This window comes from Eschscholzia californica, unplaced genomic scaffold, assembly GCF_041429995.1.
Source record: "Eschscholzia californica isolate CP2 unplaced genomic scaffold, dmEscCali1.0.p SCAF_5, whole genome shotgun sequence".
In the NCBI taxonomy this organism is placed as follows: domain Eukaryota; kingdom Viridiplantae; phylum Streptophyta; class Magnoliopsida; order Ranunculales; family Papaveraceae; genus Eschscholzia; species Eschscholzia californica.
In genome coordinates this window covers 26,766,627-26,790,604 of record NW_028238472.1, presented here as the reverse complement: position 1 = coordinate 26,790,604, position 23,978 = coordinate 26,766,627, and the positions used below count along the sequence as shown (strand labels likewise).

General features: G+C 44.3%; 2 protein-coding genes across 2 annotated transcripts in view; one reads left to right on the top strand and one right to left on the bottom strand.

Moving 5' to 3' along the window:
* Window positions 1-23,978, bottom strand: part of LOC147538037 (uncharacterized) — a 46,267-nt gene that overhangs the window by 8,840 nt on the left and 13,449 nt on the right. The window lies entirely within an intron of this gene.
* Window positions 3,694-6,501, top strand: LOC147538039 (uncharacterized). Its single transcript, XM_086642934.1, has 3 exons — window positions 3,694-4,563; window positions 4,738-5,518; window positions 6,212-6,501. Exons 1-3 carry the CDS (start codon window positions 3,694-3,696, stop codon window positions 6,499-6,501), a joined length of 1,941 nt encoding a protein of 646 aa, XP_086499060.1.

The window sequence follows — 23,978 nt, the reverse complement described above, 5'->3', positions numbered from 1 at the left end:
CTTCCTTTTGAATCTGAGAACTATTCTCGGATTCATTCTTCCATTCTAGGAAGTGGATCAGCACCTCCCTTAGGTGTGATTCAATGTTAAAATCGTTTGTGTCATCTTAAAACTACATAAAGAAATGGCAAAGTTTTAAAACTCGTTATCATTTTTGAAAAACATTAGTTTTCCCACATTATTCAATAAAAAACGTCCCCGATTGAATAAGTGATTCCAAGACCCCAGTTCTTCGAAGTAAAGCGGACGAAGGCCCTACCCTTTGACTCCGTCGTTCCGGGTGAGTGAACTACTTCACTGATCATACCTTATGACTCTTGGTTGATAGATTTCATTAATGAATGACTAATCTATCCTTTTGCCTCGAGTATCCAAGACTCTCTTGCTGATCTCGTTGAGTAGAACCATTTAGACGTGTAGGCCTCTTCTATAGGCCTACCCGCATTGTCCCAAGGTAGAGGAGGTACTCTGCGAAGGCCGACCCACCTTCCTCGAACAAGGGCGCAACGAGTGTCTTAATCTGGATAGGCGATTACTCGAGATTACTTTTGGGGACTTTTACGCTAGTCTGGCGTTTGTTATAGTGAACTATTTAGCCTAACTAACATCCATGACATAAAGCGTAAATAAGTAAGTAAATGCGCGCGAGAAAGTAAATCAAGCAGACATGGATCCTAGTATGGCCCCTAACCTAGAAGATCTAATCTCCCTTGGTTTTCTTCTTGTTTCGCCTTTTGGTTCGTCTTGGATCGCCATCTTTGAACCTCCATTGATTTCTCCCACTCGCCTTTGGATTTCATCCTCGAGTTTCTTCAATGGACTCATAGACCCTAAACTCTAATTACAAGACTCTAACGATTCGCAGATCGTATAAACTTGAAATTAAAATTAATTACAAAGCATGCACCCATCCGTGCTTAAAACAAGAATAAGGAAATAAATCTATGGCCATACTAGTTTCCCGCATTCACATCACATGCAATCATATAATATATCAAGGCTAAGAATTATATATGCATGATTATCTTGGGAGATACTTTTGTTGACATCACATGTCACATTGCGGACCTTAAGTCTAAATTCGAAGAATTCAACTAATGGTGCTTTCCGGTTTTATGTTTTATGATTAAAATCATCTTTTAGAAAAACTCCGTTTTGGGCTCGAGAAAGCCCGGGTCAATTTCGGAAAAAATATTGGTTCGATTCTTAATGATTTCATAAATCAATTTAAAGAGAAATCCGTTTTGGGCTCTTGGATGGCCCGGATTGATTTTGGAAGTATTTGGTTGGAATCGGAAAAAATTTTGGCAAAAACTCCCACTCGAATGATGGTCCCTTTTCGTGGTCCGAAAAGCCTCGAAAAAGCCCGGGACAAGTCCCGGCCCAAGCCCAAAAAGGGCTCGGACAAGGTCCGGACATAGCACGGCCCATAGGGCCGGCATATCCTGGCCGAGGCCTATCAAGGCCTGGTCTCGTCCTGCCCGGAGCCAGGACGCTAGTCCATGTACCAGACGCGTTCTAGACGTGTCTGGTACTGGACCGGACCAGCACTAGGTGTCTCGGACTAGTCCGAGACACCCAGAACCTCCCAGACGCGTCCCCAAGACGCGTCTGGTCGAGTGCTCTGGACGCGTCCTAGACGCGTCCAGGAAGCTCCTTCGCAGCTGCTGGTCGCGTCCTTAGTAGCTGCTCTGGACGCGTCTTCAAGACGCGTCCAGAAGCTTCTGTCGCAGCTGCTGGTCGCGTCCTAGACGCGTCTCAGCAGCTGCTCTGGACGCGTCCAGAGGACGCATCTAGGAGCTTCTGGTCCGGCCAGGAAGCTTCCTGGCCGGACACTAGGGTTTTTCAAAACCCTAATTTCCAAAAAAAAAATTTTTTTTTTTTTTTCTTTTGCAACTCTAAGTTGCTATTTTCCAATTTCAAAACTTTTCTTAAAATTTTGAAATTCCTTTTAGAACACTTCTAAAATTTTTCAAAACTTTTAGAAACTTTTAAATTTGTTTTGGGAGTTTCCCAAACTCAAAACTACTCTTTTTAGAACACTTCTAAAATTCCAAAAATTTTGTTTTTCAAAAGTTTCCAAAACTTAAAAACAACTCTTAATCAAACCAATTTTGGATCAAAATCTAGGTTTTTGAAACTTTTCAAAGAACAATTTTGAAATCAATTTGAAAAATCTTTGAATCCAATTCAAAATTAATCAAATTTTATGTTTAAAACCCTTTTTTTTTTTTAAGCATAACTATCAAGCATGGATTAGTTTGAAATTCAATCAAATTGAGTCTTTTAAAACACTTTTAACAATTTGATTCTCAATTTGAAATTCATTGAATCCCATTCAATAATATCAAATTGTGAGTTTAAATAATTTTTAAAATACTATTAAAATACTTTTATAAACTCAATTTATTGAACTATCAATCATATCCCATGTGAACTAGTTCGATTCTTAGCAAAAACTAGTTAATTGCAAGAGGCTCTGATACCACTGTAGGGATTTACACCCTTCTACTAGTGTTTATAGCGGAAATATGACATCTAATGTCTACACAAGTATTCCCAGGATCACATGCAAAACTAGTAATTAATCTAATGGAGATAGTAGATTACCTTAATCGCTTTTCCCTCGAACTAGTTGAATTGATTGAAGAAGACCAAGAGCTTCAAGTGTAGCTCCTCTACTTGGGACACGAGCAATCAATTTGATCTCCCACCTTGTTGTATAGCTAGCACACCAATGGTGGTTGGATAGAAGAACACCTTCTTCTTTGACTAGATTGATAGTAATGGGAATTAGCTCACTTTCTCCTCTCTACTTGATGTGGTAGAGTAAGAAAGCTTAGAGAGAAATTCCACACCTTATTCTCTGCCCTAAGAGTGTTTATATAGAACCCTAATAAGAATCCACCTCCTTTTAGGTTTCCTAAAACACCCTTTAGAATAAGATTTAGGGAAATAGTCGAAAATAGCAACTATTGGTATTTTCTCAATTCCCTAAGGAGGAGGTGCCCAAATACCACGAAAATTGGCAGATATAATGTTTATTATATCAGAAACTAACCCTCCAAAATTCAGCCCAATCCGAGTCCTAGAAGTACCCGAACCGGTCTAGGCCCAAAAACCCTGTTTTTGGCCTTTTTGTACTATCTTTGCCTAATTCCTTTTTAGGCCTATGAGATATGTTTATGGGACACTCCCATGATTATATCTCACTCCCACTAGTCATATCCTAGATCAATTTGTCACTCTTATGTGTAACCCGTTGTAGGATCCGATCGAAGATAGCCGCGAATTACTTCGTAATTCGACGATCGTAGTTGGTCTCTAGCTACAACTCTACGATCCCTAAATCAATCGGACTTGATGATCTTCCACATCAATTGTCCTATCCGACAATTTGTTCGCATTGTCACCTTGGTCGAACGACATCTCCTTCAACTCCTTCAGGTAGACCCTTCCCATACCCCGGTCAGACAGAAAAGAAGAAAATTCGCACCAGAACGCAACAAGGTGATCAACGAGGAGATCCAGAAGCTACTTGACATCGGATCTGTAAGGGAAGTGCACTATCCAGATTGGCTCGCTAATGTGGTGGTCGTTAAAAAGAAGAATGGTAAGTGGCGGGTATGTATTGACTTTACAGACTTGAACAAAGCATGCCCGAAGGATTCCTTCCCACTACCTCACATCGACATGCTAGTAGACGCCACAGCCGGACATGAACTCTTGAGCTTCATGGATGCATTCTCGGGCTACAATCAGATCCTTATGCATCCAAACGACCAGGAGAAAACTGCCTTCGTCACGGAGAGAGGTATATTCTGTTACAAAGTCATGCCTTTTGGACTAAAAAATGCAGGTGCCACCTACCAGAGGCTCGTAAACAGAATGTTCGCCAACATGCTAGGCGACACTATGGAGGTCTACATCGATGATATGTTGGTCAAGTCCTTAGTAGCAGAACAACACTTGGAACACATCAAACAAGCATTTGAGGTACTCAGGAGGTATAATATGAAAATAAACCTTGCTAAGTGTTCTTTTGGTGTGTCCTCTGGAAAATTTTTAGGGTATATGGTGACTCAAAGGGGAATCGAAGCTAACCCAGATCAGATCAATTCGGTGATGGGTATTCCTTCCCCGAAATGCATCAAGGACGTCCAGAAGCTTGCAGGTAGAGTGGCGGCACTTAGCCGATTCATTTCCAAATCTTCCGAGAGATGCTATCTGTTCTTCACCACTCTGCGAAAGGGGAAAAATTTCGAGTGGTCACCCGCATGTGAAGAAGCTCTACAACAGCTGAAGAGATACCTCACTTCTCCACCTTTGCTCTCCAAACCAAAAGATGGAGAGAAATTGTTCATATACCTTGCTGTTTCAGAGACATCGGTAAGTGCAGTACTCGTTCGTGAGGAAGACGGTAAGCAGCTGCCTGTCTACTACACAAGCAAGTCATTACTCGATGCTGAAACTCGATACAGCCAACTAGAGAAGCTAGCCCTCGCCCTTGTTACTGGAGCCAGGAAGCTGAGACCTTACTTTCAATGCCACCCAATTGTGGTGGTTACAACTTTCCCAATGAAGAATATTCTTCACAAACCAGAGCTGTCTGGGAGATTGACCAAATGGGCAGTGGAGTTAAGCGAACATGACATCAGCTACCAGCGAAGGACAGCGATCAAATCTCAGGTACTGGCTGATTTTATTGCTGACTTTACACCTAACACCTTAGTGCAGGCACAACGAGAATTGCTCCATCTACAGGAACATAGCCAACTCAAATGGACCTTATCAGTAGATGGTTCCAGCAACATGAATGGAGTAGGTCTTGGTGTTGTTCTCACTTCCCCAGAAGGTGACCTAATCCAACAAGCAATAAGATGTGGGTTCAAAGCCACCAACAATGAAACAGAGTACGAGGCCTTAATCGCAGGAATGCACCTGGCAAAGGAGATGGGAGTCCAGAAACTTGCGATAACATCAGACTCCCAACTCGTAGTTAACCAGCTACAAGGAACCTACCAGGCCAAAGACGTGAAGATGGCAGCCTATGTGTCGCATGTAAAAGAACTACAAAGTCAGTTCACCGAGGTTAGTTTTGAACAGGTACCCAGGCTCGAGAATGGGCACGCTGATGCCTTGGCCAATTTAGGGTCATTAATTCCAACCAAGGATGCACAAACAATCCCCTTAACGCTACTTCAGTGGCCGGCAGTATGGAAAACAAAGCCTTCAGAGGTAGCGGTTACAGCTGTAGAAGAGACCTGGATGACACCAATAATCAGGTACTTAACTAACGATGAGTTGCCACAGGATCGAAATGAAGCTAGAAGGCTCAAAGTTAAAGCTGCAAGGTTTTGCATCATGGACGGCCAGCTCCTTAAGAGATCATACTCTGGGCCTTACTTGAAATGCATCACCCAAGAGGAATCCAAGTATGTCCTCAAGGAATTGCATGAGGGGGAATGCGGTAACCACTCTGGCGGTCGCAGCCTGGCCAACAGAGCACTGACTGCAGGTTACTACTGGCCGACTATGAGAGCAGACTCTACTGACTATGCTAGACGTTGTGACAGCTGCCAGAGGTTCACCCAAACTTCCCACCTCCCTCCAGAGAAGTTAAGTTCAATTCTATCCCCATGGCCTTTCATGAAATGGGGGATGGATATAGTAGGCAAACTACCAACGGCCCCAGGCCAGAGAGTCTACATGCTTGCTGTCACAGACTACTTCACCAAGTGGGTGGAAGCCGAAGCCTACCACCAAATCAGAGACCGCGAGGTAAAAAGTTTTGTTTGGAAACATGTCATTTGCAGGTTTGGAGTTCCCAAGGAGATTGTCACAGACAATGGTTCACAATTTATCAGCTTTGATTTCCAAGACTTCTGCAAGGAGTGGGGAATCAAACTAAGTTTTTCGACTCCTAGATACCCTCAATCCAATGGGCAAGCAGAATCGTCAAACAAAACGATAATGAACTCACTGAAAAAACGACTCAAGAAAGCTAAAGGGGCATGGGCAGATGAACTACCAGGAGTGTTGTGGTCATACAGAACCACTTGAAAGACCCCAACTGGGGAAACCCCATTTTCCCTTGCATACGGTTGTGAGGCGGTAATACCAGCTGAAACAGGAGTTCCCTCTGCCCGATATCAGTGGACCACAGAAGAGAGCAATTGGGAGCTACTTAACCATAACCTGGATACGGTAGACGAGGTAAGGGACATGGCGGCAATCAGGAATGCCGCATACCAACAGAAAGCAGCCAAACATTACAACAAGAACGTTAGGATTCGTACATTCAAAGTTGGCGACTGGGTTCTGAGGAAAGTATTTCAAAATACTAAGGAAACAGGAGCTGGCAAGTTAGCCCCTACTTGGGAGGGCCCATACCTCATTACCAAGGTAATGGGACAAGGAGCTTACAAACTTCAATCAAAAGATGGCCTAAACATAGGCAATAGCTGGAATGCCATTCACTTACGAAGGTACTACTTCTAACCTTGAAACTTCTCCTATTTCGCCTTTTTTCCAAAGATCACCTACTGACTTGGGCGTCGGAGGGTTGTTGGCTACGCCAACAACCACCCCTCACCATCTACGTGTGATGACAGGAACTGTCTCCAAGACACAACAAAGTAGCAAAAACAATAAGAGGTTGGACGTCAGAGTCGAAGTCCAAACCACCAGAAGAGTTTCGCACTTCGACTGGGGGGCATGAGGATGCTATAAGAAGACTATGAAGAAACACAAGAAGAATATGGGTTAAGCAACCCTCACCTGTCCAACAGGCAACTAAAATCACCAGGCACCTAAGTTGAATGACGAACACTTCTTCATTTGACAACAACGAGTTCCAGGCACCTAAGTTGAATGACGAACACTTCTTCATTTGACAACAACAAGTTCAACGTACTGTTCATCAAAATTAATTTAGAAGGAACAAAGTCCCGCACTTATTCCTCAAGTTCAATGTAATGTTCTTAAATCTAAGATATCACTTCCGATGTAAACAAAAATTTAGAAAGAAAATCTCAAGTATTTATCCAGTAATTACTTGTGTTTAAACTTTATCAATATCGATGTCATTTCACTACAAGGGCATCTAATTACGTGTCTGGAGAGAAACAGTAGGTCGCTAGACGATCCCAAAACACAATAAAGTGTCGGTCGTATCACTTTTATAAGTGAAGATTGGTAACCCATCCAAGACGGGACAACAAGTAGCTAGCCGTCACCTGAACACAGTAAGGTGCTGGCCGTATCCCGTATGTAAATTAGCATTTATAATCCATTCAAGTTGGGACAACAAGTAGCTGGCCGTCACCTGAACGCAGTAAGGCGCTGGCCGTATCCCGTGTATAACTTAGGATTCATAATCCATTCAAGTTGGGACGACAAGCTGCTAACCATCACCTGAACACAGTAAGGTGCTGGCCGTATCCCGTATATAACTTAAGATTCATAATCCATTCAAGTTGGGACGACAAGCTGCTAGCCGTCACCTGAACACAGTAAGGTGCTGACCGTATCACTTGTATAAATTAGGATTGGTAATCCATCCAAGATGAGACAATAAGTTACTGGCCGACACCTAAACGCAATAAGGCGCTAGTCGTCTTCCCTACATAAGCATAACCACTCAACTAAGAAGAAAAACAACAAGTACATAACCATAGCAATGTATCCTTGAAGGAAGAGTCTCAAAGAAATCCAGTGGGTTCACTTGAACCATTAAAATACAAATCCAGAAGTCAACTCCACAAACAACATATATCCGACGCGTGTCGTCCAAACAAAAGGGCTGAGCGCCTAACGACACACGACGACGACTACATATAGTTTGTCACTAAGGAAAAGAAATCAACAACACACATAATATTCTAAACAAGTCAAGACAAAGGAAATCACTAATGAGGCGAACCACCTCCAGTTGCGTCATCGCCCTTCATCACCTCGTCCATATCTATCGTCATCTCTCCCGCCCGCTGCTCCGCCAAGAGCTCCTCGTGACGAACCCGCCACGCCTCTATGTTATCATCCATATCCCATCCGTCGGGCCCATTCTCGCGGTACTCGACGAACAAGTCTGCACGGGTCCGTAACGCCGCGTCAGTCGCAATCTGATCCCTCTCACGGGGAAATTCATCAACTAGTTGTTGGTTGTACGCCGCTTCTCGCTCCAGCATAGTGTACCGCCCCCGAATATCCTCCAGCTCTCTCTCCCGGGCACGCATCCTGTCACCCTGCTCCTGAAAGGAAACCACCTGGCTGTCGTAACGAGTCTGCAACCTGGAGAATGATCCCGTCAACTCCGCAACTCGATCCACACTCTCGCTCAACTGACGACGGGAGGAAATCGATGCCATGAGAGCCTACCAAGACCCAAAACAAAAGATGAGCATATAAATATAACGAGAAATAGCTGCAACATGAATAAGAGGTAAATTCCTGGTATTAGTGCGAAACACCATAGTCTGCACCCCCGCAGGGACCATAAGCAAGGAACTTCTGATGATCCTCAGAAGAGAGCAGCTGGTCCCCTCCAGTAGACAAAAAAGTGGAACAATCAAAGGGAGAAGCAGAAGGATGATGCCTCCACATAGAAACCCCACCAGAAGACTCAGATAGGGGTATCGCCGAGTAAACCGGCTCCGTAGCTGGGACCTCCTCGGTAACAGGAACAGACGAAGAAGAATGCGGAAGAGAACTCGAACCGGTGCCTGCCTTGGACCTCTTCCTCTGGCCACCCTTCCGGATGTTGATGCACCCGAAAAGGTTGCACACCCAAGCGGAGGTATCAAGTAGTAATCCGGCAAAGCCGGGATCGATCCAAGGATAGGAAGGTAGCTTGGATACCGAAGGGTCTTATCCCTCGGTCTAGATATTAAAAGCTAACTTAGACAAAAACGGAAAAGAAACAAGATAACATGGGGGGTTTTGATGATTGATTGAGAAACAAGAGAATAAAGCAAATAAACTAACTAATAATCAAAAGTAAACGGGTGAGAGAGATTCGAGAGAAGAGTCGGAGGAACAAGAGTCGGGAGACGGTAAGACTCGATTCGGGTAACAAATAAGCGAGAGAGGTGTCGAAGTCCGGGAATCCATAATGATAATCCTACGACTACGTATGATCCAATCTAATGTGTCGAAGTATAATCGATGTTCGACTCCTAAAGTAGATGTTTCTAAGTACTACGTATATCCGGAGATCATACCTAGTCAAACAAACGCCTAATTCGGTTAATCCCGAGTCATCGAAAGTGTCGTCTAGTCGCCTAACTATGTGAAGTGTATGACAAGACTCATGAAAATATGACTTAGACTACGATCGATATCGAATACTTCGTTTCGTCTATTAACTATGCGAAGTGCTTGACAAGACACATGAAAATACGATCAAAACGATAATCGAATCAAATGAACATCAATTCATAATCAAAACATCAAATCATATTAAACATAATCACAAATTCATCACATTTCATCTCATATAATCGACACACTTGATTTAGCTAACATGGTGAATAAGCAATAAATGAAAAGAAATGATAAGAGAAATCCCCCTTTTTCGATGTGGCTCGAGGCTAGGTTCGTCGAGAAAAATGAGTCTCTAAGTGTAGTCGATCTCCCCGTAACGATTTTCTGGATTTCCCTTTAAAAATGCAATTTGGGTGTCCCCGAGTAAAAATCAGATTTCCCCATAGCACCCATCATCATCTTCTCCATCTCAAGAACATCCACCATTAAAGCTTCACCAAGCTCTCTCTCTCTCTCAAGATTTTTTACCCAAAATCAAATCAAACTACATGGGAGGATAGATCAAGACATGGGGAGTAAAAGCCCCAAGGTTTTGGACCAAGAAAGTTGTCGGAAACCCTAGAAATCCGGCCAAAGAAAAGACCTAGGGTTCGGCCAAAACCAAAAACCATGTAAATCCATCCAAGTCTCGGCCAGATCCGAGCGTCCCGTGCACAACCGAGGCATTCCGAGCTGTAGCCGTGTCCTTAGCAAGCTTCCCGTGCACGATCTGTCCAAACCGAGCGAAATCGGGGCTGCTCCCTTGCTGTCCCGCGGGTGCTGCTGTGCATCCATGAGAGCTGCAGCAGCAGCTCCTGTGCATCCTTCCCGTGCCGGCCAGCTGCTGTTGCAGCTCTCCCGAGCAGCCCGAGCTGCTCCATGCAGCCCGAGCTGCTGCCGGCCAAGCTTGGCCGGCCTTGAGCTTGGCCGGCCTTGCTTTGGCCGGCACTTCTCCTTTTCTTTGCTCTCTCTCCTTCAACCTCTCAAACCTTTAAAACCCTAGTTGATTCTCTAGGTTTTTGATGATGAACACTCAAACCCTAGCCACCTCTCTCCTCCTTTTTTGGTTGTTCTTTTATGAAAATCAAGAAGAAGATGAATAGTAGCCTTTGATCCCTTTCTCAAACTTGAGTCAAACTCTAGACTTAGTCAAAGTTTGACTAAGTCTTTAGACCATTTCATCTTGGACCCTAAAGAGGTGCCTCTAAAATCTCTACTCCTTTCTTTTTTCTTCTGTTCTTTGTGGGCTTGACTTTGATTCCCAACTAGAAACAAAGGAGAGTGCCTTCAATAAAAGACCTTGGCTTCTTCCTTTCATATCTTCTCCGTCCGAACTCGGAATTGACTTCCGTTTTCACCGTCGGACTCGTCATTGCCTCCACTTGTACTTTGATTTGCTTGAAGTCATTTTCTCTCGTTTTCGGCACATGAAATGATAGTGACAATTCGTTCCCTTTATTCCGATTTACATCTTTATCTCCAAAAATGATACCTAACAAGAAAAACACATAAAATATTATTGATAACACTCGATTAAGACTAATTAGTCTAAGTTAGGCTCTCCAAATGTGACATTTTCATGTCACATCAAGATCCCCAAACTTAAACTTTGCTAGTCCTCGAGCAAATAAAACAATATAAAAGCCTAACTCACTTTCGGAGGCATCCCGGAGGCATTTTGCGTATGCAACAAGCCTTTAAACCTCTAGGTTACCCCTAGAGGACGAGTGTCGTCTCGTGAGGGTTTCCATAGATGATACCCACAAACATCGAGTCTCATGAGACACAAGGGTCCGACATCCAAATCATAGATAAGCATAGTTCACATAGTAAAGGGTTTAAGCATGTCAACACATAATGAATCAAGTAAATAAATTCTTGTAAAAGCTAAAGGCCCCTTCACTAATGTTCTTACCCTAAAGTGGTAGTGTCATACCATAATGAGCAACATCTATGTTCCGAAGTCACAAAGCCTTGATCCCTAGTTTAGTACATTTCGCCTCGACTTTGGCCTCACGGACATACACTCCAAGTATGAAATCACTCAAGAATGGTTCGCTCGTATGTGTGAGTGTGATCACTAAACATGGACTCAACACATAAAAAGGGGTGAGGACAACATTTTGGAACGAACGATCTCCGAAAAGGAATTAACCACTAAATGGAGTGGGGAAGCTCACTCGCCCTTCATGATGGACGGAACACATATACACAATCACATCACTCACACAAAAGAGCTAACATGCTCAAACATAACATAAACAACTTTATTTCTTCTTCTTTTTTTTTTTCCTTTTCTTTTCTTTTTCTTTTTTTCTTCATTCTCTTTTTTTTTTCTTTTTCTTTTTTCTTTTTCATAACACAAATACAATCAACCAAAGCAAAATACAACACACCTAACTCTATTCTTGCAATCAACTTTTCATTTCATACTTGCTCTTGACATTCTTCATTCTTTCTTCTAATGTCTTCATTCTCGGGATATAAGATGATGGATGGTGATGGAGTATCCGCCTCCCTCTAGTTGGCATTCTTATCGGGTTTCATGGAGGACTAGGGCAAGGTTAATTCACTATCCTAATGTCACTCCAAGTGGCTAAGAAAGTTGAGCACACGAGATCAAATGAGCTCTTTTAATAGTTACGAGGTTGAGTAGCTCTTCATTCTACTCGGAGTTAGCGCGGAAGAGTACACTCGAAGGACAATTTAGGCTTTGAGCTCTCACATGGGTTAAGTCTCCACTAATGACTACTCTAGGTCTCTTACAGATGTTTCTTCTTCACTAAGATGTTACTCCCATAGTATAACACAAACACTCAAAGACTCGACTTTCATGCAAAGACCATTAGCAATCACAAAACCCATCAACTCGATACATATGCATCAACATTCTTACAACTATCACTATAATCACATGCAAACCTACTTAAAATGTTCAAAAAATTTCAAATTTTGGCTAATTTGAACCCTTTTGTCTTTGAAACCCATGGTCATGCATTGGTTATGTTCATATCCCGCATCCCCAAACTTAAAACTAACATTGTCCTCAATGTTCTAAGCATACACTCACCAAAAGATAAAGAGGCACATCAATTTAAAGAGAAGAGTGGAGAGATATTACCATAACCGAAGGAGATAAAAGATGATACTACCAAGGCTCATTTATAACGAGGTTCCAAGTTGATGCCAAGTTCGCGCCATCCCCAAACTTGGAACAAATCACGCCTTAGAAGTAAAACATATAAGAAGTGCTCCTAAAATATCCAAAAGTATAATGAGAATGAAGCACATAGAAACATGACCATATAAAATGACCACTTACGCGGGATCACTCGATTGCATTGAGCTATGCAATTAGCCTTTGATTCTCTTGTTTTCACACAAGAGCACGAGTTATGTCTCGCGGAGGGTTTCCAGAGATGCTACCCACAAACATCAAGACCCATCTTAATCGGCTAACGATCATATAGCAAAAGACGGAAGATTTGGGGGTCAACCCAAAGAAAGCTATATATAAATGCTAAAAGTCTCACAATAATATCGAACCATATAAGTGCACGTGAGACTAAAAGCGAAAAGAGGCCATCCCCAAACTTAGTGGATGCACGGTCCACTAAGTACGCATAAATGCTAGGGGCGACGACTAAAAAATCGTCAAAAGGGTCGACATATAAGGGAAGTGGGAGGAGGTCAATCCGAGGCAAATAATCAAACTCAAGCTTAGTGGATAAAACATCCACTAAGTCCCTAGACATGCTAGGAAAGACATCCGAAGTGTCCCATAAGGGGTCAACAACCGAGTCTGAGATCACGTGGAAGGTCGAACTAGACTCTAAGGGTAAGGCAATAGGCTCGGGGACCAAGTCAAGGTCCATAAGTTCCTTAGGTAAGTAATCCAACAAGCTATCCGCTATCTCTTCAACTACTATGTTATCGACATCCTTAAAGGCATCGGGAGCCTCAAAGTTAGGCATAACACCTTCCATTCTACATAACTCATCCAAGTAATCACAAGTGCTAAAAATTGGAATGTTCAACATCATGTGATCCCCAAACTTGCTCATAGAGCTATCATCCTGAACATCAAAATCTAGTGTAGGCCGATCATGGTGAGATAACAATGGTCGAGGGACTGAGCAACAAGGGTCATCGGTCAATTCCATCTCAAAAGGTCTATCAGGAGCTTCTTCGACATTTAACTTAAGACTAGAGTTAGATGTATTACCCTCACCCTCGTTCATAGTCTCCTCTTGAGTTTGGGGTGCGCAAACCCCTTCCTCGTCGATGATAGGCTCTGACTCAATTCTATCAACAATATTGAGAATCCATTCCGTGATCTCTTTGATTTCTCGATTGAATCTAGTTTGGTACTCTATAATTGCTTGGAGAGTATCTTCTGACATCTCCTCGTAATAAGGCACATGAGTATAACTAGACGAAGACTCTCGCGGAACACGGATCATGGGACAATACTCGGTCAAATGGTCTAAGCTCGCACAAATTGCACAAACCGGGCTAATGGTCTCCATGGTCCTTTCTTCACTACCTTCATGTAGATACCTAGACTCGACTCTTTGAGTGGAATCATCGAGTCGGGAATTGTCATCACTAAATGAACCGTTCATATATGTTTGTCGATAGTCGCGAAGACTTCGACGTGGTCGATCAATATTAATAGAACTACGGTCCTCATCAAATGACAAATTCATACATGAAGGTGTGGTCATCCCAAATTCTTGTCGATAGTCTCGAAGACTCTTACGGGGTTGATTGCCCTCATGCTCATAATCCCTAAAACCATGTTCATGACGAATCTGACCGACTCCATACATCCGTCGATATTCACCCATGGTTATCCTAGGTCGGTCAGGCTCAACTCGCCTATTCCTATCACTAGTCGGAACATTCCTATGTAAATTTGAGTAGTCCTGATGACTTGTAGATGGTCGACTAGTGTTGGAAAGGGTTCGCATAAGGTCATTCTCATCAAATGACCAACTTGCCATGATCTCACAATATTCAAGGATACTAACACACAATCGCAAAATGGGAACAAACACTTATAAACTAACAATCACACACAAGTAAAAAGGAAGAGATAGGATGTGATACTATCGAGTGCTCCTCTCGTTTCGTTCGTCTTTCTTCTTAAGCTTCTCGATTCCTTCCTTTTCCTTCGCCTTTATGTCACTTTTGGCTCTTTTCTATAAACCAGTACCTAAAAAAAAAGTGAAATTAAGAAAGTACAAAATAAAATAAAGACGTCTAAGAAGCAAATAACACTAAACTAATGAACAAAACAACTAACATTATCCAAACTACTAAACCTATCCCCGGCAGCGGCGCCAAAAACTTGATGCACCCGAAAAGGTTGCACACCCAAGCGGAGGTATCAAGTAGTAATCCGGCAAAGCCGGGATCGATCCAAGGATAGGAAGGTAGCTTGGATACCGAAGGGTCTTATCCCTCGGTCTAGATATTAAAAGCTAACTTAGACAAAAACGGAAAAGAAACAAGATAACATGGGGGGTTTTGATGATTGATTGAGAAACAAGAGAATAAAGCAAATAAACTAACTAATAATCAAAAGTAAACGGGTGAGAGAGATTCGAGAGAAGAGTCGGAGGAACAAGAGTCGGGAGACGGTAAGACTCGATTCAGGCAACAAATAAGCGAGAGAGGTGTCGAAGTCCGGGAATCCATAATGATAATCCTACGACTACGTATGATCCAATCTAATGTGTCGAAGTATAATCGATGTTCGACTCCTAAAGTAGATGTTTCTAAGTACTACGTATATCCGGAGATCATACCTAGTCAAACAAACGCCTAATTCGGTTAATCCCGAGTCATCGAAAGTGTCGTCTAGTCGCCTAACTATGTGAAGTGTATGACAAGACACATGAAAATATGACTTAGACTACGATCGATATCGAATACTTCGTTTCGTCTATTAACTATGCGAAGTGCTTGACAAGACACATGAAAATACGATCAAAACGATAATCGAATCAAATGAACATCAATTCATAATCAAAACATCAAATCATATTAAACATAATCACAAATTCATCACATTTCATCTCATATAATCGACACACTTGATTTAGCTAACATGGTGAATAAGCAATAAATGAAAAGAAATGATAAGAGAAATCCCCCTTTTTCGATGTGGCTCGAGGCTAGGTTCGTCGAGAAAAATGAGTCTCTAAGTGTAGTCGATCTCCCCGTAACGATTTTCTGGATTTCCCTTTAAAAATGCAATTTGGGTGTCCCCGAGTAAAAATCAGATTTCCCCATAGCACCCATCATCATCTTCTCCATCTCAAGAACATCCACCATTAAAGCTTCACCAAGCTCTCTCTCTCTCTCAAGATATTTTACCCAAAATCAAATCAAACTACATGGGAGGATAGATCAAGACATGGGGAGTAAAAGCCCCAAGGTTTTGGACCAAGAAAGTTGTCGGAAACCCTAGAAATCCGGCCAAAGAAAAGACCTAGGGTTCGGCCAAAACCAAAAACCATGTAAATCCATCCAAGTCTCGGCCAGATCCGAGCGTCCCGTGCACAACCGAGGCATTCCGAGCTGTAGCCGCGTCCTTAGCAAGCTTCCCGTGCACGATCTGTCCAAACCGAGCGAAATCGGGGCTGCTCCCTTGCTGTCTCGCGGGTGCTGCTGTGCATCCATGAGAGCTGCAGCAGCATGTCACAGCCCACTCATTTTGACCCATTTTGGAGCACCAGGCAGCAGCCTATTTGGGCCGGACAGCAACTATTCAAGCTTACAACAGCAGCCCCAAACAGCATCCAGACTTAGCCAAACAGCAAGAATGGGCTAGGCAGCTTTGTGCATAATTGGATGCCCCATTTTGTGCACTCTTTGGCCCAACCCAAGGAGTTTTCTAGAGATGGCAAGGAGATATTTCCTAGAGATACTTGGAGCCCAAGTAATCTAGAGATTTCCATCACCATTAGATGTGTTACATGTGGGTAAATCCTAGCCGTCCATTGTATATAGGAACTAGTATAAATAGGGGATCACCCCTCATTTGTAAGGCATCCAAGTAAGGATTCAAGAAGTGTTAGAGAGAGATTGAGTGACTTGGGAGTCGTGCCCAAGAGCTTTCCTGTAATCTTTAAGTTTCATCAACAAAGATCATCTTCTCTCAAGTTTGTGCTTACTTTGATAGCTTCCTTTCTTGGAGTCATAGTGTTGGAACTTGCCTAATAAGTCAAGGTTACTTAGGCATTTTAGTGGGGAAGGCTTAGACTTGTGCTAAGACAAGTGCCGCACGGTGTTAAAGCTTAGGCCGAAACTTTACTCCGTGACAGTTGGTATCAGAGCCACGTCGGAACTATGTCGAGTGAAATTGAGAATGTTCCACAGGAGGGACGTCCAAAAGCCAAGAGGGCTGCCCGAGAGAAGTCAAGAGACCGGGAAGCTTCCATGGAGGCAAGGTTGGTTGCAGCTGAAGAGAAGCTAGACATGCTGCTGGAACGTATAGAGAAGCAAGAGGAATTTGCTAATGATGTTACCGGCATCTTATCACGCCAACAAGATGCTTTCGATGGAATGGAGAAGTCGGTAGAGGCGACATTGGATGTGATGAAAAGGGAGATGGCCAGTAAGCTTAGAGCATCGGAGAAGATGCTTGCCGAGTTCGAGGACTTCAAGACTCGATACTTATTGATGGAGAAGGCCGTGGCCAATAGTGGGAGTAGCTCGGCTCAAGTAGGAGCTAGGGTCAAGGTGCCAGACCCTATGAGCTTTAGTGGAGCAAGGAGTGCCAAGGAAGTTGACAACTTCCTATGGAACATGGAGAGGTACTTCAAGGCCCTCCATCTTGAAGACGAGGATGCTATGGTGGATGCAGCAGCCATGTACCTCGTGGAGGATGCAATGTTGTGGTGGCGATGCAAAACCGTGGAAGTCGAGAGAGGGCTATGTCGGATCGATACATGGGAGGACTTCAAGAAGGAGTTCAAGGCACAGTTCTTCCCGGAGAACGTAGAGTTCCGAGCAAGAAATAAGCTCATGACCCTCAAGCATACAGGTACCATCACTGATTATGTGAAACAATTTAACACCCTTATGCTTGATATTCTAGATATGCACGAGAAGGATAGGCTGTACCACTTCCTTCATGGCCTCAAGCCCTGGGCAGCAACCGAGCTACGAAGAAGAGGTGTCGAAGATCTGCCCACAGCCTTGTGCACGGTGGAGAAGCTAGAAGACTACTCGTATAGCAGGCCGGAGCAGTTCAAACCAAAGAGTAGTCTGAGCAAAAGTGGGGGAGAGAGGCCACCAATGAAGGAGTCAAGGAAGGATGCACCCAAGGAAAACCAGAGAGGTCCCAAAGAATGGAAGGCACGGTGGAAGAACGGAGGAGATCGCCCCAGAAAATGCTTCATCTGCACGGGGGATCACTATGCATACGAATGTCCGAACCGGACCAAAGTCAATGCCATGTTCACAAAGGAGGCGGAGCCGCATCTCGAAGAGGAAGAAGAGGATGAGCCACAGATGGGAGCACTCAGTTTGAATGCTCTAAAGGGGACAGAAGCTGCCAAGCCAAAGAAGAGAAGGTCCCTCATGTACGTGAGCATAGCATTGAACGGGAAGGAGGCTAAAGCCATGGTTGATTGCGGAGCCACAGACAATTTCATCAGGCCGGAAGAAGCAAAGAGGCTCGGACTTAAGTTCGAAGAAGACCGGAGTAAGATGAAGTCAGTGAATGCCCCACCTAAGGCCGTACACGGCATAGCACGGAGCGTACCCCTGAAGATTGGCACATGGGGTGGCGTAGTGGACTTCATGGTAGCTGAGATGGACGACTTCAAAATCGTGTTGGGACTAGAGTTCATGGAAGCCGCCAGAGCTGCAGTCATTCCATATCTCAATGTGGTGAGCATCAACGATGAAAAGAGTCCGTGCATGGTCCAAGCTACTAGAAGTGCCTCAAAGCAAGGTACTCTTTCTGCTCCTGGCTACCTTGAAGGAGGAAGATGAAGGGACTGATGCCTTAGTCCCACTCGAGGTTGATGTTGTCCTTACAGAGTACAAGGACGTCATGCCCGCTGAGTTACCAAAGCAATTACCACCTAGGAGGGAGGTGGATCATGAGATTGAGCTGGAACCCGGGGCCAAACCACCTGCATTGGCACCATACAGAATGGCCCCACCTGAGTTGGCAGAGTTAAGGAAGCAACTCAAGGAGCTCTTAGATGCAGGGTTCATTCAGCCGTCAAAGTCACCTTATGGAGCACCGGTCCTGTTCCAGAAGAAGCATGATGGAAGCCTTCGTCTCTGCATAGACTATAGGGCTTTAAACAAGGTGACAGTAAAGAATAAATATCCCATCCCACGAGTGGAAGACCTGTTCGATCAACTGGGAGGCACCAAGGTCTTTTCCAAACTTGACTTGAGATCGGGATACTATCAAGTCAGGATAGCCGAAGGAGATGAACCAAAGACTACGTGCGTCACCAGGTACGGAGCTTATGAATTCCTTGTGATGCCTTTTGGTCTAACAAATGCTCCAGCTACATTTTGCACTTTAATGAACAAGGTATTCCACCCCTACTTAGACAAGTTCGTAGTAGTATATCTCGATGACATTGTTATATATAGCCGGACTATGGAGGAGCACATCGACCACCTACGAACTGTCTTTCGAGTCTTAAGGGAGAACTCTCTCTTTGTCAAAAGGGAGAACTCTCTCTTTGTCAAAAGGGAGAAGTGCTCATTTGCTTCTACCAAGGTGTCCTTTCTTGGACATTGGATTGGGGATGGGCAGATTTGGATGGATGGCAAGAAGGTGCAGGCCATCCAAGGTTGGGAGGAGCCAACCAAAGTAACTCAGCTTAGGTCCTTCTTGGGCCTTGTGAACTACTACATGAGATTCATTGAAGGGTATTCAAAAAGGGCCGCCCCTGTGACGGATCTTCTAAAGAAGAACTATGCTTGGTCATGGACGGACGAGTGCCAAGCAGCCTTTGATGATCTCAAGCATGCAATAATAAAGGAGCCTGTTCTTAAGTTGCCAAACCATTTGCTGCCATATGAGGTACATACTGATGCTTCTGACTTTGCCATAGGAGGTGTTCTTATGCAGGAAGGCCATCCCATTGCCTATGAAAGCCGGACGCTCAATGACACGGAGAGGCGGTACACGGTGCAAGAGAAGGAAATGACAGCCGTAGTGCATTGTCTAAGGACTTGGAGGCACTATCTATTGGGGACTTCCTTCACCATCTATACTGATAATGTGGCAACAAGCTACTTCCAAACTCAGAAGAAGCTAAGTCCCAAGCAAGCAAGATGGCAGGATTTCTTGGCCGAGTTTGATATGAAGATGGAGTACAAGCCCGGACGCACCAACAATGTAGCTGATGCACTAAGCAGGAAAGCCGAACTTGCATCCATGGAGTTCCATGCAGCAGTTAGTAAGCCAGACTCTACCATCTTGGAGCGAATTAGAGAGGGTCTTCAACAAGATCCCCATGCTAAGGGACTTATACAGGCATCCTTAGAGAGGAAGACCAAGAAATTCATGATGTATAATGGTCTTCTCTTCACCAGGAGGAACCAACTTTATGTGCCAAAGGTTGGTGATCTCAGGAGAGCACTCATGAGGGAGTGCCATGATAGCAAGTGGGCTGGACACCCTGGCCAAAGGAGAACCATGGCCTTGCTCGAGCTTAAATATTATTGGCCCAGGATGAAGGATGACATAGATGCATATGTGAGAACCTGCCTTATATGTCAACAAGATAAGGTGGAACAGAAGAAGGCGGCGGGAATGTTGGAGCCACTTCCCATTGCTGAAAAACCATGGGCAAGTGTTTCTTTGGATTTCATATTTGCCTTACCAAAAGTTGATGGTTTGGGTTCCATTCTAGTGGTGGTGGACAGATTCACAAAATATGCAACTTTCACAGCTGCCCCAGTTGATTGCACAGCAGAACAGGCAGCACGGTTGTTTGTCAAGCATGTCGTGAAGTATTGGGGTGTCCCAGCCAACATAGTAAGCGACCGAGACCCAAGGTTCACCGGGAAGTTTTGGACCGAGATATTCAGGCTACTTGGGTCAGAGTTGAGCTTTTCTACGAGCTTCCATCCTCAAACCGATGGCCAGACGGAACGGGTCAATGCATTGTTGGAGTTATACTTGAGACATTTTGTGACCGCCAACCAAAGGAATTGGGTGGAGCTCTTGGACATCGCCCAGTTTAGCTATAACTTGCAGAAGAGTGAATCCACTGGGCATAGTCCTTTCGAGTTGGCTATAGGCCAACAACCACTTACTCCTCATACTGTTGCAGGTGGGTATGGAGGAGCTAGCCCGGCAGCTTATCGAGTCGCCAAAGGATGGCAAGAGGAACTCGACGTTGCCAGGTCATACTTAGAGAAGGCAGCCAAGAAGATGAAGAAATGGGCCGATCAAAAGAGGCGTCCTCTGGAGTTCCAGGATGGAGACTTAGTAATGCTCAAGTTCAATCAAGATCAGTTCAAGTCCCTTAGAAAGGTATATAAGGGGTTGATAAGGAGGTATGAGGGACCATTCCCTATACTAAAGAAAGTCGGGAAGGCGTCTTATAGGTTGGAGCTTCCAGCACATCTCAAAATCCATCCCGTCTTTCATGTGAGCTGCCTAAAGCCTTATCATGCAGACCCAGAAGATGCAACCAGAGGCCAAAGCAGCAGAGCACCTGTCACCATGACTACCTCGTTTGACAAAGAGGTACAAAGCATTGAGTCTCATAGGCGGATTTCCAGAGCCGGGCGCATCTACAAGGAGTACTTAGTACGATGGAAGGGGCTACCAGATAGTGAAGCAAGCTGGGAGCATGAAGACACCCTATGGCAACACAAGGACCTTATTGGCAAGTACCACGAGGATATCGCGACGAGGACGTCCGCGGCTTAAGTGGGGGAGAATGTCACAGCCCACTCATTTTGACCCATTTTGGAGCACCAGGCAGCAGCCTATTTGGGCCGGACAGCAACTATTCAAGCTTACAACAGCAGCCCCAAACAACATCCAGACTTAGCCAAACAGCAAGAATGGGCTAGGCAACTTTGTGCATAATTGGATGCCCCATTTTGTGCACTCTTTGGCCCAACCCAAGGAGTTTTCTAGAGATGGCAAGGAGATATTTCCTAGAGATACTTGGAGCCCAAGTAATCTAGAGATTTCCATCACCATTAGATGTGTTACATGTGGGTAAATCCTAGCCGTCCATTGTATATAGGAACTAGTATAAATAGGGGATAACCCCTCATTTGTAAGGCATCCAAGTAAGGATTCAAGAAGTGTTAGAGAGAGATTGAGTGACTTGGGAGTCGTGCCCAAGAGCTTTCTTGTAATCTTTAAGTTTCATCAACAAAGATCATCTTCTCTCAAGTTTGTGCTTACTTTGATAGCTTCCTTTTCTTGGAGTCATAGTGTTGGAACTTGCCTAATAAGTCAAGGTTACTTAGGCATTTTAGTGGGGAAGGCTTAGACTTGTGCTAAGACAAGTGCCGCACGGTGTTAAAGCTTAGGCCGAAACTTTACTCCGTGACAAGCAGCTCCCGTGCATCCTTCCCGTGCCGGCCAGCTGCTGTTGCAGCTCTCCCGAGCAGCCCGAGCTGCTCCATGCAGCCCGAGCTGCTGCCGGCCAAGCTTGGCCGGCCTTGAGCTTGGCCGGCCTTGCTTTGGCCGGCACTTCTCCTTTTCTTTGCTCTCTCTCCTTCAACCTCTCAAACCTTTAAAACCCTAGTTGATTCTCTAGGTTTTTTATGATGAGCACTCAAACCCTAGCCACCTCTCTCCTCCTTTTTTGGTTGTTCTTTTATGAAAATCAAGAAGAAGATGAATAGTAGCCTTTGATCCCTTTCTCAAACTTGAGTCAAACTCTAGACTTAGTCAAAGTTTGACTAAGTCTTTAGACCATTTCATCTTGGACCCTAAAGAGGTGCCTCTAAAATCTCTACTCCTTTCTTTTTTCTTCTGTTCTTTTGTGGGCTTGAGTGCTTGACTTTGATTCCCAACTAGAAACAAAGGAGAGTGCCTTCAATAAAAGACCTTGGCTTCTTCCTTTCATATCTTCTCCGTCCGAACTCGGAATTGACTTCCGTTTTCACCGTCGGACTCGTCATTGCCTCCACTTGTACTTTGATATGCTTGAAGTCATTTTCTCTCGTTTTCGGCACATGAAATGATAGTGACAATTCGTTCCCTTTATTCCGATTTACATCTTTATCTCCAAAAATGATACCTAACAAGAAAAACACATAAAATATTATTGATAACACTCGATTAAGACTAATTAGTCTAAGTTAGGCTCTCCAAATGTGACATTTTCATGTCACATCAGATGTCCGCGTAAGGAGCAGGGATGTAACCAGATCCCACCATTTGCGACGACGCGAATGACTCTGTACTTGCCGAAGGAGGTGGAAAGAGTACCGGAGCACCAAATAACTCTTCGTAGGCTTAAAGCGCACCTCGAATCTCTATAGTCGTTGCAGGTGCAGGGGGACTACTTGTTAGGGTCGCACCAGGAACAAAGTCCCACAAAGGGGTACCTGTAATAAGAGAATGACTCAGAAGGTAGGAAGAACTCCTCTCTGGATCACGACGCTCGAACAACTTTGAAATCCTCTCCTTCCAATGCGGCAGGCGCTCAACGTGCTTGTTGTTGAACGAATAATCTGTCAAAGGAACACTACAAACTTAAGCTACAGCAACGCAAACGCATAAGTTACTCTAAGTTAAACAATAACATACTTACGAGCATCTTGCCAACTGGAAGGAATCTGCCCTACCTTCCGGTCACCATATACAAGGTCACCGCGTGCAAGAAAGTAACAAGTTTGCCACTTTCGGTCGCTAGCCGGCATTCCAGTGATCAAGTGAGCACCGGGGTTCCGCAATTTGAAACCATAACGACCATTGTCCCTAGAATGGCTCGTCAAGTGATAGAAGCGAATTACATCGCTAGCTGAAAGCTCAACCTGCTGTATAGGTAGGCCAGCACTTCCAAGCACAAGAGAAGTCTCCACGCGCTAGGCATGAGTTGTGAAGGAGCTATCTCGTAGTAACTCAAAACCCCATGCACCAAACGAGGGATGGGAAACCTAAATCCCATCAAGAAGGAAATCATGTAGAACGCGGTCCAGCCGCCATGGTCTTCGTCAACAAGTTCGTTAGGCTGCGGAAGCCTAAGCTTTATGGACTCCGGGATATTGAACATAAACCGTATATCCCGTAATCCGTCATCCGTAATGGTTGAAGCCGGATTTAGAGATGGTCGTTTCAAGGCCACCCGTTCAAGCACTTTTTGTCGCCGGAACTCAGAAGGTTCTGGCACGCGAAGCGATCTAGAAGAACTACCTTGCCCATGATGACTCATCTCGGGATGCAAAGTCTGTAGGACAAAGGGATAAGGCTTCAAACCCAACAACTAGCTTGAAGGGTGCATTTAAACGAAAGATATCCTAGCAGTAATTCACTCAAGGTATCGATCCTAACAGTGGCTCACTCAAGGTATTGATCCTAGCAGTAGTTCACTCAAGGTATCAATCCTAGCAGTAGTTCACACAACGTATCGATCCTAGCAGTAATTCACTCAAGGTATCAATCCTTGCAGTAGTTCACTCAACATATCGATCCTAGCAGTAACTAA

Excerpts from the sequence above, each read along its gene's own strand:
- LOC147538039 (XM_086642934.1), top strand. The coding sequence starts at position 3,694 with ATGCTAGTAGACGCCACAGCCGGACATGAACTCTTGAGCTTCATGGAT. Across the intron at positions 4,564-4,737 it reads AATGCCACCCAATTGTGGTG|GCACAACGAGAATTGCTCCA; the intron begins GTTACAACTTTC and ends ACCTTAGTGCAG. Across the intron at positions 5,519-6,211 it reads CAACAGAGCACTGACTGCAG|ACGAGGTAAGGGACATGGCG; the intron begins GTTACTACTGGC and ends TGGATACGGTAG.